The sequence below is a fragment of the Cetorhinus maximus genome, chromosome 18 (genome assembly GCF_964194155.1).
Source record: "Cetorhinus maximus chromosome 18, sCetMax3.hap1.1, whole genome shotgun sequence".
NCBI lineage: Eukaryota > Metazoa > Chordata > Chondrichthyes > Lamniformes > Cetorhinidae > Cetorhinus > Cetorhinus maximus.
In genome coordinates this window covers 48,695,513-48,711,255 of record NC_135896.1, presented here as the reverse complement: position 1 = coordinate 48,711,255, position 15,743 = coordinate 48,695,513, and the positions used below count along the sequence as shown (strand labels likewise).

The 15,743-nt window shown below is 41.7% G+C and overlaps 1 protein-coding gene across 1 annotated transcript in view; it reads left to right on the top strand.

Annotated features, from left to right (window-relative positions):
- LOC144693572 (TATA box-binding protein-like 2) overlaps nucleotides 1–15,743 on the top strand; it is a 54,913-nt gene that overhangs the window by 2,826 nt on the left and 36,344 nt on the right. The window contains exon 2 of the mRNA XM_078563414.1: nucleotides 5,006–5,427. Coding sequence (XP_078419540.1) covers nucleotides 5,006–5,427 — 422 coding nt within the window. The remainder of the gene's footprint in view (nucleotides 1–5,005; nucleotides 5,428–15,743) is intronic.

The window sequence follows — 15,743 nt, the reverse complement described above, 5'->3', positions numbered from 1 at the left end:
CCAGTTCAAGGCTGGATTGTTGTTGTGCTCAAAATAGCTTATAAGGTGGTCCTTTGCAATAGCTGTACCTCCCTAGTTGGTAGGGGAGTGGGAGGAGGGCGGTGCTGGGAGCATTAGGCTAGATACTTAGATCTGCTCATGATTGGTTTGATTGAGTAGATTTTAATGTAGGTGAAATCCTGCATAATGTAATGAAATCACAGGCTGTCTTCAACTGGAACAAACTGTTTTTTGTCAGGAAGGATTCATTTATTTTAAAAAAATTTTTTACTCAATTCAGTGCCTACTGGGAAACTGCCAACAGGTTTTAAATGTTTTAATGCAAAAGGATGTTCTTATCTGGAAGATTATTCCCCATGTCTATCATATCTTTTAATAAGATTGGTTCTAGCGTTAGGAAGTAATGCTTCAGCCAGAAGTAGACATGAAGATATCTGGTATGGCAGTGGTAGTATGTGCTGGGGTCCTTCAAGATTGGACAGTCTGAGTGTCCCTCAAGTTCAATGTGTTTCAAAGAGTAAACATCACTCAGTACTGGAACTCATGAAGACTTTGTGCCCACTGACTACAGAAAGGCTTACCAGTAATTGTATTGAAAGACTCAGCTGAGTGATTAATAAAACAAACACAGATTACTTTTATTATACTCAACATACCTGTCAAGCCCATTCTTTGATCTTATAAACTTACAACGAAGAACTTTTTTTCATCCACTGAAATAATTAGAACTTGCAACATAGAAAGTGTTTTCTCTCCATTATAAGAAAACAGTTTTAATCACATTTACTCACTGTTCCTACATTGCTTCTATTCATTATTCATCCAATTTAATCTTGAAGATTGACATTGAAGTGCAGTAGCGAGTGGGGAAAAAGGACATTTTACCCACTGGCTGCAGTGTCAAGTTATCGTGCCGTATTGTCCCAATCCCATCTCATTAATCATGCATTGCTGGGAAACGCGCCGTTTTGCTGGTGAGCAACCTCTGGTTCACCCGCCTCGCCGCTTCCTCACGGCGGCCGCCATATTTAAAGTGCGGCTGTGCATGCAGCTCTGTGCTTCCAGCACAGGACTGCTGCACAGAAGACATGGTCCCAAAAAGCAAGATGACTACAGCTCCCTGATTCAGTGACGCATCACTGGAATGACCTTTGGACACCATTGGAGCCCGCCATGATGTCTTCTACCCCTGCTGTGGCCGCAGGAGGCCCATCAGTCTTGCCACTCCAGCTTGGGAGGTAGTGGCAGTGGTGGTCAGTGCCAACACTGCACAGAACAGGTTGGCCATCCAATGCAGGTGGAGGATGAATGATCTCATCCATGCTGCCAGGGTAAGGCAACCATCTCATCTCTCTAAACTCGCACTCTCAAGCCCATCACACATCCACCGGCATCTCACTCACTGCCAGCTCAAGGGACATCACCACCCATTCTCTCACATACCCTCACATCCCCATCTGGCCTCATTTTCCTCTGGAGATAGCCTCTTCACCCTCTTGAGGCCACTTGCACAGATCAACATGTGTCCCCACACACACTCTGGGAAACTCCCCTTCCCCAGTAATGCCCTAGTTCTGCAGCCTCTTCCCTTGCCTGAGGCCACTTCTCCCCTTTCCGCAGGAAAAGCTATAGCCCTGCAGCCATTGAAAAGCCACATTTGCCTTACAGCTAGTCTCGTAAGTAGAGACCTGCCCGTGAGCCCCACTAAAAGTGACGTGGTGCTGCCTGCAAAGCCTGGTGCTGATGACTGCGAGTGCTGCCTGAAGCAAAATCGGCAAACAAACCTCCGTTCCAAGTGAAGTGCAGCTTGCCAGGTGCACGTCACTTATGTTCAGTTGTGAAACACGTTGGCGTGCAATGTGCCCGAATGATCCAGCGTGGGGGGATGATTCTGGCGAGCAGGCTTATAATGTGTAGATGTATTACAATGAAGTTTCTGGTGGTGGGAAAGGCGAAGCGGACGATCACAAACTGGTTTCACGACTTCGTGGAACCAATCTTTTTTTTTGGCCTCCCCACCATATTTTCTGCTCACGTCTGCCATGATGTCCAATGCCAACGGGCACGGAAAATTCCGCCCATTGTTTCTGTTCCAATCTCAAACCCTGAAAGTGAATTCCACAGCAACACCTTTTTGTAAGAAGTTACTACTGCTTTCTGTTCTAAGTCGCTTATGTTTATTTAAAAAAAACTATGGTCCCTTGTGTTTGCTGAACTATCAAAAACAGTCTACTTTTTAATCTACCCTGCCCCATCTTTTCACAATTTAAACACTTTCATCATGTTGTGTTGCTCTTATGGGACAAGGTGCATCTTTGAAGTTTTTTTTTTTGTCTTGTGATCAGTATTTGTCTTCACACTGACCTGATTCAGGAAATCTGGAAAATTGAAGCTGACAATCTTTGGGATGCCATGTCTATTTTGGAACAGGTATCTCAGTACCAAAATTTTGAAACTATTTCACACTCTTGATAATCCTCAGTTACCACTTGACCAGCCTACTGGAGTGTCACATTCCGCAGGTATCTGGGCACAATCATAGATTCTTTGATGGATCCATCCAAATGCTGTTATCTTCTTCGCTGAGCCCTGCCTTTTTCACAGTCAAGGTGCATCCTATGTTTCTTTCATGGGATGTAAGCATTGCTGGCAATGCCCAGTTTTTTTTATACCCATCCATAATTGCCCTTGGAAAAAGTGGTGGTGAGGCACCTTCTCGAACTGCTGCAGTCCATCTTCAAGTTGGGAGCGATTTTTTCATTTTAGGGATGGCAAATGGGAGCTGGGACTTTTCTCGGAACTCAAATCCACTCATGGGGGAAATAGTCACTGAGCAGGGATTTTCACAGAGGTGCCCCTTAATTAGCATGGAGGTTGACTTTTGAACTAAGGGTGGCAGGCGAGCGCTGTAAGCTGGAGGGCCAATCAGAAACCCTCAAGCTTGAGCAGGGCAGCAGGTAAAGGGTAAGTAACTGACAGGTGCTTCAACTCACCAAAATGCAGCCAGGCCACCACTGTGGAGGGCTGGAATGAGTAGGGTGGGAATCCTTCATACAGGTAGCCTTTGGCTACACCTACACAGGCAGGCAGGGAGGGCCAAAAGGCCTTATGGCTAGCACCCCAGCCTGCCACTGGATGTCCACTGCCAGGCAGTTAAACTGCCCACCCCCACCCCAATCACACTGGGAAATTGGAGGCTGACCGGAAAACCCTAGTTGGCCTCTTTTAAACATTCTTAATGAGACTAATTGGCTGCCCACCTCGTAGGGGTGGATTGTCCTGGCAGGCATCAATTTTTTTTTCCATTCATGGGACGTGGGCTTCACTGGCTGGGCCAGCATTTACTGCCCATCCCTAGTTGCTGTTAAGAAGGTGGTGGTGAGCTGCCTCCTTGAACCACTGAAGTCCATGTGGTGTGGGTATACCCACAGTGCTGTTAGGGAGGGAGTTCCAGAATTTTGACCCAGTGACGGTGAAGGAACGGCAATATATTTCCAAGTCAGAAGGCTATGTGACTTGGAGGGGAACTTCCAGGTGGTGGTGTTCCCATTTATCTGCTGCCCTTGTCCTTCTAGGTGGTAGTGGTCGTGGGTTTGGAAGGCATAAATGGCCAGGAATGGGGTTGGGAAACTGACACCAGCTGGCACCGATGTTTTCAGACCCTAGCCACCCCTGTTCCTGGCATTGGTGGGGGCCATAAAATTCTGCCCTTGGTCTTTGAATTTCGTCTTTTTTGAACAGAAAAAGATCTTGTTTACTATCTCACTCTTTGGACGTAGGTGATATTCCCATTATGTAAATGCAAAATGTGTTTTAACTTTCTGTCCAGTTCAGGAGCCTTTTTCTTGTACAAAGCCCAAAGGTTACTGGAATGAATTTTTGCCTACATGTTTTCACACCGCTGTATCTTTGTTAAAGGCATTTATCAATGATAAAGATGCAAGCCTGAATGCTGTGGGTACAAACACCACTTCAGGATTTAAGCATATAATCCAGCATGATAGTTTAGTGTTGTAGATGAGAGTGCTGCTTTGTGGAAGTGTAATCCTTCAGTCAAAATGTTAAATCAAGGCTTTCAATCATATTGCAGATAGTGATGAAGTTCCCTTGCACTATTTGAAGAATAATACTAAGCTCTCCTACTCTGGCCAATGTTCTTCCCTCAACTCAACATCAGCAAAAACAGTCTTTCATCTCATTGCTGGTTATTGGAATCTGCTCTGTGAAATGTCTTGTTTATCCCCTTAATATCTGTACTGATAAAATAATACAAAAGATGCGTATTTTGTTTTCCCTGCCAACTTCCCACAACCTAAGGATGTTGATTCCTTCACTGGTACAAGAGTAAAGTGATTCAGATGCTGGAATTGTGAAATAAAACCAGGAAATACTCAACAGGTCTGGCAACATCTGTGGAGAAAGAAACAGTTAATATTTCAGGTCAATCATCTTTCATCAGGACACAATGCTGATTCCTTGTTGGGATGTTGGTTGCCTTCTGGTACTTCAATCGAGTATCTATTTGCAAACTTTCTCAGTGAGTCTTGGAAGATTATTTAACTGCAGAAGATACAGAACATAAGCCCAATCCTGTCCTTACCACTAGCCACACCACAAACGTTTTGCAGGGATAACTAAACAGTGTTGAGTCAGAACCATTGTGAATTTATCCCTCTGAGTCTTGGGTGACGAGCACAATTCTAGTGCACCTACCACCATCCCAGTTGAGATCAGCAAGCTCACTGCAAACTAGGAAATCAAATCTGGGATACGCTTGATCAGCCTTATGCAGCAACACTCTCTTTTAACCAGCTCAGTGATCAGGGGAGTTACAGGCAAGCACTTGTACTTTAGTGGAAAGGGATGAACTTTAAGAAATGTTCCAATGCCTTTGGCCATTGGTTCATAATCGAAATGTTATGGAGAGGATGTGGTACTTTATCAACTTTTGAAAATTGTTTGCGACTGTGTGAATTATGACTTAAATATCCTTTTTTATTTTCAGGATGATCACCCAACAAATCATTCCCATGTCTTCAATCCTATGATTGCTTATGACTCGGACTTAATAATTGAGGACTCTTGTTACACACCTCAACTTCTTCAACCTCAAGAACCTACTACAGAGCTTACATCAGCAGATCTTAGTTTTCTCAGTGACCAAGAGGATAATGATACAAAAGAATATACAAGTCAAGAGGCAAAGGTAGAGCAGAGTCAACTGCTGTCAGAAATCCAGAGTAACAATGGTGTTGGTACACCTGGACCTGAAAATGCTACTCAGTTATCGTACCAGTCAACAAATGGTACAGTTTCCACCCCAATTAACAATGAATCACTTTCAATTTTCCCAATACCAATGACGCCTATGACTCCGGTAACACCAATGACCCCTGTAGAAAGTTCTGGAATATGTCCCCAGTTACAGTAAGTACTTTTGTTGCCACGGTTAACTCCTTTCAAAGATTATATTCTTTTACATAATGCATTAAACATTTTGAATAATGTGTATTTCCTGGATCACACTTTTTGTGACATGATTTTCTGCAACATTATTTTGTCATGCTGCTGCCAGTATGCTTTTCTGTCATGCTTGAATCTTCCTCTTGATTTTTCTTACCTTGCCTGAGTCACCCAGCTTTGTTTCCAAGGTAGATAATTCAGTTGTCCTAACCCATATCTCCAAGCTGCATGATGCTGTGGGGGTGTGGCTGGTTCCATTTTTAGAGCCTTGATCCCTATCTTGCTGTTGCCGTCAGCAGGACCTGGGTACAAATTCAAGTAACTTGGATCATAAAGCATTTTAAATTGGTGATTAACTTTTAATATCATAAGTTCCTGCTGTCACTGGGTTTGTGAGTGAAGTGGCGGGATTCCTTATTGCAGGTTTCTCATGGTATTGTGAAAGTACCATTACTTTGCAGAAACCTACATCTTCATTGATCTAAGTCCAGATTTGTGTATCCCATGACATTAAAACATGGTCCTGTTTACAATTTGTTACTTAAGCACTTTGTGTGTTTTTAAAGCACTTCACCACATTAAAAGGTTATTATTCACAGCGGGGATCTGTTTTAGTACTACAGATATTCCGCATATGAAGTCATGGGGTGTTTTAAACAGCAGTGTTTTGCTGTTTAAATAAGATAGAACTTACAGATTTTAAATTTTTTAACAATAGGCTTGAAGGAGTTCTCTTTTTCCCCCTCCCCCTGCCTCCTCCGTTCTAAACCCACAACTACAAAATCTTGCTGTTCCCACCCCAAACACGAGTATCTTCTGCGCCCCTCCTGTCCAGTTTTACTTACTAAAGCCTACCCGACCAAGCACCCACACATTTCATTCAATGCCAATGGTCCTTGGCCAAAGCCCCAGTGGAGTTTTGCTTTCCTTTCTCAGGATTCTCCAGCATTTCTTCCTCCTGTAGGACAATACCTGCAGGCACTTAAAAAAAAAAACTGCTCGAGAGAAGAGTTGTGACCAGATCATCTGACCAAACCTAATACTACAACTGTCCATGGTCCCTCTTCCTGATGTACTCTGATTCCAATCTCCCCTGTTCTCTAAGCTGAATATCACCTTCAAGACAGCATGTTTGTACTGTATTGCACGACTCTCAGACCTTAAACATTTTTTGCACCCCACTCAGCTCAACTTGGTCCCCTTGCTCCTCTGGATTCCATTCCTTATCAAACAACATCATGTTAGGAACATAAAATCATAGTATTTTAAGGCATAAATTCTAATGTTCCCAGAATACCCTTAAATTGTGAAACAGTATTTTTATTGTGAATTAGAAAGCACCCCTTAATCATATTGATCCAGATTTTCCTAGAGCAGGGCATCTCAGAGTGCCCTGTTAATTAGACGACTTCTTACATGATAAGATTTAAATGTTTTTTTGCCCACAGGTTACTGGAAATGTGAACTGATAACAGCATAGTGACAGAAACAGGGCATCTGGGACTGTGGTGAACAATAAAACAGTGTATCTCCATAACTAATGAGATTTAAGGATTGAGAGAGCTCCAGGATTGTATTGCAGGAATTCCTCGGAGCAGTGTCCTAGGCCCAACCATCTTCAATTGCATCAATGATCTTGCTTCCATTATAATGTCAGAAATGGAGATGTTTCATGATCGAGCAGCGTTTACTCCATTTGCTACTCTTCTGACAATGAAGTAGTTCACCTTGTGGTCAACAAAACCTGGACAACATTCAAGTTTGGGCTGATAAGTGATCATACAAGTGACATGCAATGACCACCTTCAACTCCTCCCTTGATGTTCAATATCCTAGCAGTGTTGCCATTGATCAAAAATGTAACTGGACCAGCCATGTAAATATTGTGGCTACAAAAGTAGGTAAGATGCTGGGTATTCTGACTCCCCAAAGACAGTCTTTGTCAAGGCAAAGTCAGGAGTGTAAAGGAAAACCCTCCACTTGCCTAGATGAGTGCAACTCCAACAACATTCAAAGCTCCACACCACCCAGTACAAAGCAGCCTACTTGATCAGTACCCCACCTACCACCTTAAATATTCACTACCTCCACTGCTGGCACACAGTGGCTGCAAGTCTGTATTGTTTACAAGATGCACCATAGCAACTCCCAAACCTGCAACAACTTCTACTTAAAAACTTGCACTGCAAGTTGCCCTCCAAGTCACACACCATCTCGACTTGGAAATATTACACCATTCTGTCGTCGTTGGGTCAAAGTCCTGAAACTCTCTACCTAGCAGCACTGGGACTACCTGTGCCACATAGACTGCAGTAGTCCAAGATGGGCCAAAATGCTGGCCAGTGATACCCACATCCCATGAATGATTTTTTTAAAAAAGGAAGGACTGAGGAGGAAGATGGATGAGGGTTGGTAACGTGATGTCAAATCACATATTAAGAGAGAAATAATGAAAAGGAAACAGGTTGGATTGAGAGAGAAGCCACAAAGGAATCTAAAATTAAAATTAAAACTTGGCATTTTTAAATACCTAAAAATTCACAACTTTAAGGAATGGGACTCTGCACTCATTTATAATTGTTACTTTTTGGGCAAGAGAGCTGATGGTTGTCATTGACAATTATCATGTAGTTACAAGGATGCTTAGGCTTTGAGTTATATCGTTTAACTTCCAATCTGTGGGGACTGTTCTAGAATCTAGGGAATTTTGGAAGACCTAAACCAATGCACCAATATTTCTGTCATATTTTAAAACCCTAAGAAAAGGCCAAGCAAAAAGTGCCATTCAGTTGTAGAGCAAAGGGTTCACTCTAATCATAGTTCCTTACGCTCATGCTCAGTATCTATGTCACAGTGATGTCACTCACTGAGAGATGAGATGAGTCTGAAGCATATCGGAGTAGCTCCAGCTATGTGTTGGTCTTATTTAACCTTCAAAAACATTTCTTTATATGATAAATTCTTTAAACAAAAGACCATTGCCTCCAGCAAGATAGATTAAGAAGCCAACGAATTACAAGAGTAACCCACAATAACAGATGGTGGCAGCAGTGACTACGCCCACCAAGGAACAATAGAAACAGGGGGAAAAGTGTCAAATGAAGCCCATCAACAGTGCAGAGCTGCGGGTGAAGGACTTTGAGGCCAACTCAGCAATCACACAGGAGACAGCGAAATAACTAGGGGCAGCCAAGTGACTGCAAGACGAACAGTGTGGGAAAAGACGACCTCGAAGCAGGATGAAAAATGGCTACTACTTTGCCACTACCAGAATCCTTTCAAAATATAGACAGCCTCAGACAGGCTGAGCAATGGCAAAACTGGCTAAGACATTTACCTGCTACCCTAATGCCAGTGACCAAATTGAAGTTTGAGCTTTTAAAATGTTGCTTCCAATTTTTAAGTATTTATAAACACAACAAACCAGTTATCAGGAATGTTTGGAGTGCCATTTTGATCACTATTCACTGTGAGGCTGTGTAGCATTCTTTGAATGCTTTCCTCCTAGTGACTGGGAGAAAGTTGTGTTATTTAAAATAGATATTACTGAGTTGTATTCTAAATAGAAGTTTCCACTTCTCAGAAGCAGTGAATGCTTTGTCGCTCATATGCTTAGGAATCCTGTGTTATTTGAAATAGATAAAAACAAAAAGCTAAAAGCTACTGCGGATGCTGGAAATCCAAAACAAAACAAAAACAGAATTACCTGGAAAAACTCAGCAAGTCTGGCAGCGTCGGCGGAGAAGAAATCAGTCAACGTTTCGAGCCTCCATGGCCCTTCGGCAGAACTGCAGCATAGTTTCAACAAGGGAGAAATATAAATTGGTTTAAGGTGGGTGGGGGGCGGGGGGGGAAGAGACACATTGAGGGTGCCACACCCTCAATGTGTCTCTTCCCCCCCGCCCCCCACCCACCTTAAACCAATTTATATTTCTCCCTTGTTGAAACTATGCTGCAGTTCTGCCGAAGGGCCATGGAGGCTCGAAACGTTGACTGATTTCTTCTCCGCCGATGCTGCCAGACTTGCTGAGTTTTTCCAGGTAATTCTGTTTTTGTTTTATTTGAAATAGACATTGCTAAGTCACTGCTGAGGAAACATTTTTCTGCATCGTGGGAGGGTGAAGGAAATTGATTCTCCTTCAAACCCCTTGAATACCTGTGCTTCTGTCCTGTGGGCTCTCTTTCTACCTCCTTGCTACTCTGCTCTGCAATGTTTATCCCTCATTTATTACCTTCTGATAAAATTCCACCCTGCCCCCCACATTGTCCATGTTCTCTGACTCCAAGACGCCTTTCCCATTTCTACCTCGTGTCCAACCACCATGCTCCTGTACCCAGATTTGTCCTTCTCAGTCCAACCATACCCTCATAATTCTTTCATTCCTGGCACCGCAAACAGCAAATCCATCTCTTCCAGTGCTGCCATGTATGTCCCACACTCTTGAAGCTCCCAGAACCACCCTCTCAACACAATCAACACACCGTTTCCATCAGTGATACAGAAATTTCCTATGAATTCTGAGTTTTTATTTAAAAAGAGTTAAATAAGCTACATAATTAAAAGAATATTTAATAGACAAGACCACTTATTTCCAATTATATTACTATGATCCTATAGAGACCGATTAATTTGTGAAAAGATATCTGAATTCCCAGGGACGGACTGACAGGTTCACACAAAAATATTAAGTCTTAAGACTTTTTACTGTAATAAACTAAAAGCAACATTGACAAACACTGTTTATGTAGGCAACTTATGAGGGTTTTGTAGTTTAAAGTATGAGATGTTTAACACATCTGACAACCCCATGCCACAGTTATACACACATGGAATGCTTCTATGGGGAAGGGGGAGGTTTGAACTTGCAGATGGTGGTGTTCCCATGCATTTGCTGTCCTTGTCCTTCTTGATGGTAGAGGTCGTGGGTTTGGAAGATGCTGTCAAAGCAGCCTTGGTGGGTTGCTGCAATGCATCTGGATGGTGTCGAGTTTCTTGAGTGTTGGAGCTGCACTCATTCAGGCAAGTGGGGCATGTTCCATCACGCTCCTGACTTGTGCCTTGTAGATGGTGGACAGGCTTTGGAAAGCCAAATGATGAGTTACCCATCACAATTCCCAGCATCTGACCTGCTCTTGTAGCCACAGTATTTATATGACTGGTCCTATTCAGTCTCTGGTCAATGGTAAACCCCAGGATGTTGATGGTGGGGGATTCAGCGAATGCCATTGAGCCATCAGGGAGGATGGATAGATTGTCTTTTATTGGAAATGGTCATTGCCTGCCACTAGTGTGTCACAAATATTACTTGCCAGTTATCAACCCAATGTTGGGTTGTTATCAACCCAATGTTGTCCAGGTCTTGCTGCATATGGACACAGACTGCTTCAGTATATGAGGACATGTGAATGGTGCTGAACATTGTGTAATCATCAACAAACATCCCCACTTCTGACCTTTATGGTGGAGGGAAGGTGATTGAAGAAGCAGCTAAAGATGGCTGGACCTAGGACACTACCCTGAGGAACTTCTGCAGTGATATCCCAGAAATAAGATGGTTGACCTCCAACAACCACAACCATCTTGTCCATTCTTGCAGACTCCCCTTGTCTGAGTTTGTGATGTCTGAGGAAAAACCTTAGAACTCTATGGACTCTTTCTCTCAAAGCTCATATCCATGGTAGCTAACTTAGTGCACACAGTACAAGTAATACTCTCTCTCTTGTCACATTTCACCATTACAAACCCATATCACACTTAACACAGATTAACTTGTTACCACGAATTGCCGGTGACATTTAAGATTTAAAGTCAACTTGAATGCGTCTTCTCTCAAATGAGAATTTGCTTCACTTTTTGATGCATCACAGAATATCATCCTTCTCACTTTGCACAGCTTTCCATTGTCCTTAAAAGAAGGCATAATTGGTATAGTCTCAGTAACTTTGTCAAACAACACGTCACTTGCTGACAATCCCTATGTTTTTCAAATTCCTTTAGGTAAACTGATACAAAATCCTCTGTCAAATCAGTATGTCCCTTTTGCTCTTCTTTAGAATTGGACACTACATTGTGCTTAAAGTCAACCCCAGTTGACAACCTATGAACCATTTTGTTTAGATTTTAACTCCAGATCTCCATTCCCTTTCATGGTGGTAGGTTTTATCCAGGTTGGTAAAGAAAGTCCCTGCCAGCAAACAAATGAATTGTTCTCCTCTTGTTTAAATGCAGGATTATGGTTCTCCTTTGCGGCGTTAAGAATCTCCTTAAGGTCATATTGATGATCGTCAAAAAGTCCTGATGCTCTTTTATAGCCAATTCAGGAATTATTTTAAAGTATTTTGCCCACTCAGCATGAACTTTGCTGAACTCCTCTCGCAAAACCAACAGCTTCATCATTCTAAACTTTTAATTTGCATTCCAGAACCGGCATTCTTCCTCAATAGTTTCTCAATATCAGCATTAGTTACAGTCAAATCATTTTGTTTTAAAGCAGTGTTCCTTTGTTTCTCCATCACCTGAGAGTGCTGCTGGTGTATTCTGCTTTGGGTTTTGCCAGCAGGTTTAATTCAGACAACTTCAATTCCTTTCCAGTTGTTTTTAACTCTTGTCAATCTGAGGTTTCAATGTTCTTTTTAACTTCAGTCTGAGCTTCTGACTCTTTGGACACCTCTTGAGTCACACCATTGTTCTTTCCAACAGATTTCAAGATGAGCATATGTTTTTCCAAGTCCTTTGACCTTGTTGATAAATCCTTATTTTTAACAACTTCAGTGGATTTTGAAAAATGCTTGGAGGCAGTACATCGTCTCAAGTTAAGATTGCTCCCTAAGAAAAGGTCAGTATCAGAATTTGGACACCACTCCACAACAACTGAACTACTGACTAAAGCACACTCTAAATTCACTCTACACAATGGAGCAAGTAAACCATTTCCATCAATGCCCTGCATCTGTACACTTATATTTAGCAAACCTTCTGGAGAAAAATTCATGTCTTTTGCTAACATCAGGAATTGAGCCAACCCCATTTTTCTAAGATTAACAATCATTTTGGCCCCTTTGACAAAAATGGAGTTACTTCACCCTTGAATATAAAACTCCCATAATCTTTCATGTTCAAATTTACACCCACTGTAAATACATAGAATGGTATCACTTTGTCACAAGCTTCATTCACTGGTACAGCATTTTCTGGAGAACATACGAAAAGGAGTAGGCCACTCAGCCCCTTGGTCATGCTCCACCATCCAATAAGATCATGGTTGCTCTGAATGTAACCTCAACCCCACATTCCTTCCTACCCCCGATAACCTGTCATCCCCTTATTAATCAAGAATCTATCTAGTTCTGCCTTAAATATTCATAGACTCTGCTTTCACCTCCTTTTGACAAAGAGAGTTTCAAAGACACTCAACCCTTGGGGGAAAAAAAAAATTCTCATCTCCAAAACCAATAGACTTGCCTACAAGCACCAGTTAGCTTTTAATTTCCAGCAATCTACTTTTACATGCCCTGTTTTGTTGTGAAAGTACCATGTTGGTCCCCTTGAACCATACTTATCTCCCACACTGTCCTTTTTTTTTACTACTCTTGAGCATCTATCTTCCCATTTCAGCTATCTCCTTGTGTAACTAGTACAGTGTTCGTTATCACTTCTTTTATCTCTCCAGTTTCTGTACATGGGTTTTCAAACAAAGGCTTGCTGCCACTTATATGTTTGTGGGATAGTTCTTAGCCATCTGCCATAACAACAGCTTCTCTTATTTTAGAAACTTGACGGCCTTCCAGGTGGAGCCTTGTTCCTAAAGGAATGCTGTTTTTAAATTCTTACATAAACAACACCTCTCTAAGGTTTTCAAAATCTTGTTCAAGCTTCATAGCTTTATACCATCTATCAAATACCATTTCCTTTTCCTGAGCAAATCTCAAGTCTGATTTCAAAACTTTTGTGTTTGTTTCGGGAACAAACTTGTATGCATAAGTACAGCAGATTTAACCTTACCATAATCTGCAGACTGTTCATCTGAAAGGGACAAATATACCTCCAATGCTTTCCCTACCAAAAGACTTTGTAATGCAACTGTCCAAATTTCTTGTGACCATTCTCACTTTCTAGTAATTGTCTTAAATGAGACAAAATACATTTCAACTCTTTCCTCACTATTCACTAAGTGAATACTTGCCAAATGAAAATGAGGAGTTAAAGCATCGTCAAGTCTCCCTACTGTTCCCTGTTTATGTAATTGAAGCCTTTCTCCGTCCATTCAAATTTTCTGGCTTCCCTCTGTTTACAATTCAAGGTTTCCCTTTTATTTTACTCTTGCAACAATGTCTTTTCCTTTCTCTTTCCTTTGGAATTATAATTCAACTTTTCACATTTCCCTTGCTTTCTCTTTCTTTCTTGAACACAATATTTTGCTTTTCTCTATCTCTTTCCAATTCAAGATGCTTCACTAACTTTTAACTGTTGCAAGGCACTCACAGGCAGGTCTTCTCTCTTGAGGAACATTTCAACAATAGACATAGCCATGTTAACCTTTCAATGAATACAGCAAAAACCACTGAAACCTTGTACATTTAAACCCTGGCAAATCCCAGTGCACTCGTCTCAGCTTGTAGATTTGAAATCTCGCAAGAGTCCCCAATTTGCTGTGGTTCCTGTAGAGACTAATAACTTTTGAAAAGATATTTGAACTTCCAGGGACTGACTCCAGGATCACATGACCAGGTTCAAGTTTTAAGACTTCAATTGTAATAAACAAACTAAAAGCAACATTGACTGACACTTTTTGTAGGTAACTTATGCTTTAAACTTCAGTAAAGATACTCCACGTGACTTGTAACACAACTGACAATCCCATGCTTTACTCTGTCCCTTAAGTGGACACTCTATTCTCCCAGAACCAGTTATAAGCTATTCTCTGCTCCTGACTGCCTGCTTCCTATTTCCTTTTCTAGCGGGTAACTTCTAATCCCCAAACTGGCTTTCACAAGCGAAGGTTACCCTGGAGATTCCTCTGTCTAGCCAAAGCAAGGTGAATCTTCCAGCCTTGTTTAAATCCTCTAAAACTTGGTCTCTTCAATCTGAACATGAGCTCCCACCGCCTTCTATGTAATAAATATTAGAGATAGCATTTTCCTGCTTCAGGTGCAGCACTGACTGCCTCTATCTCCCTTTTCACAGATTCCCATTGTCACTATGAATTTCAGGGACATCTTAAATTCCTGTAACCTGATACTACAAGGGCTTGCTATGGGATGCTCTTCTCTCAAAGCCCATCTCCATGGAAATGTAAATCACATAGGCCTTGTATCCAGGTAGAAATGGTAATTAGCTATCCTCTCGACCCCCAAATTCTATTCTAGCTTGGGATTAAATAGATAGGTTTTATAAAAGGTTATACTTTGAACTGACATTCCTGACACCTCCCTGTAAGACTTGTAGACTAACAGTCTACCCACAGTCAACACAGGTGCTCTTGCCATTGTTTACTGGTATGAACATATTACAACTTCTTGCCAATAAAACAACCTGGGCCCCACTTTAACCATAGACAACCAAGCTACCCAAACGTGTTCTTGGGCAGGATTCTGTGCAGCCCTTGTAGTATCAGGTTACAGGAATTTTCTAAGATATCCCTGACATTCACAGGGCCAAAGGAAGTCTGTGAAAAGAGAGGGAGAGGTAGCCAGTGCTCTACCTGAAGCAGGAAAATGCTATCTTTACTATTTCTTACATAGAAGGCGGTGGGAGCTCACACTTGGATTGAAGAGACCGAGTTTGTGAGGATTTAAACGAGGCTGGAAGATTCACCTTGCTTTTTACCTTTAAATTGGAGACAGTCCCAAAACACAACTATCTTATAAACTTTGTATTTGTAACAACTTGCACTCTCTCAACTTTGCAACCAAAATGCAATTAGATTTGTTGAATTACTGTATATTAGTGTTCCTGATCTATTGTACATAACATGGGATGAAACGGCACGTTCTCTAAAACATCACAGAACATCTGGTAATATATTTGCTCAGGTTTTGCTGGAGCGGGCATCTCGCAGCATGCACTATTAGTTTGACTTTTCCCTCACCCATCAGCTCAAATTGTTTCCCATGAAAACTGCTGGACACGAACTAATAATGGTATGGAAAGTCAGTGGGAGATCTTGATAAATAATGGGATGAATGGTCTATATCTTTAATTAGATTTAAGGTTTGAAAATTAAACAAAGGAAGGACAGATCAAGAAATGGGATGAATTAGTCCAAATAGATATGAAAAGA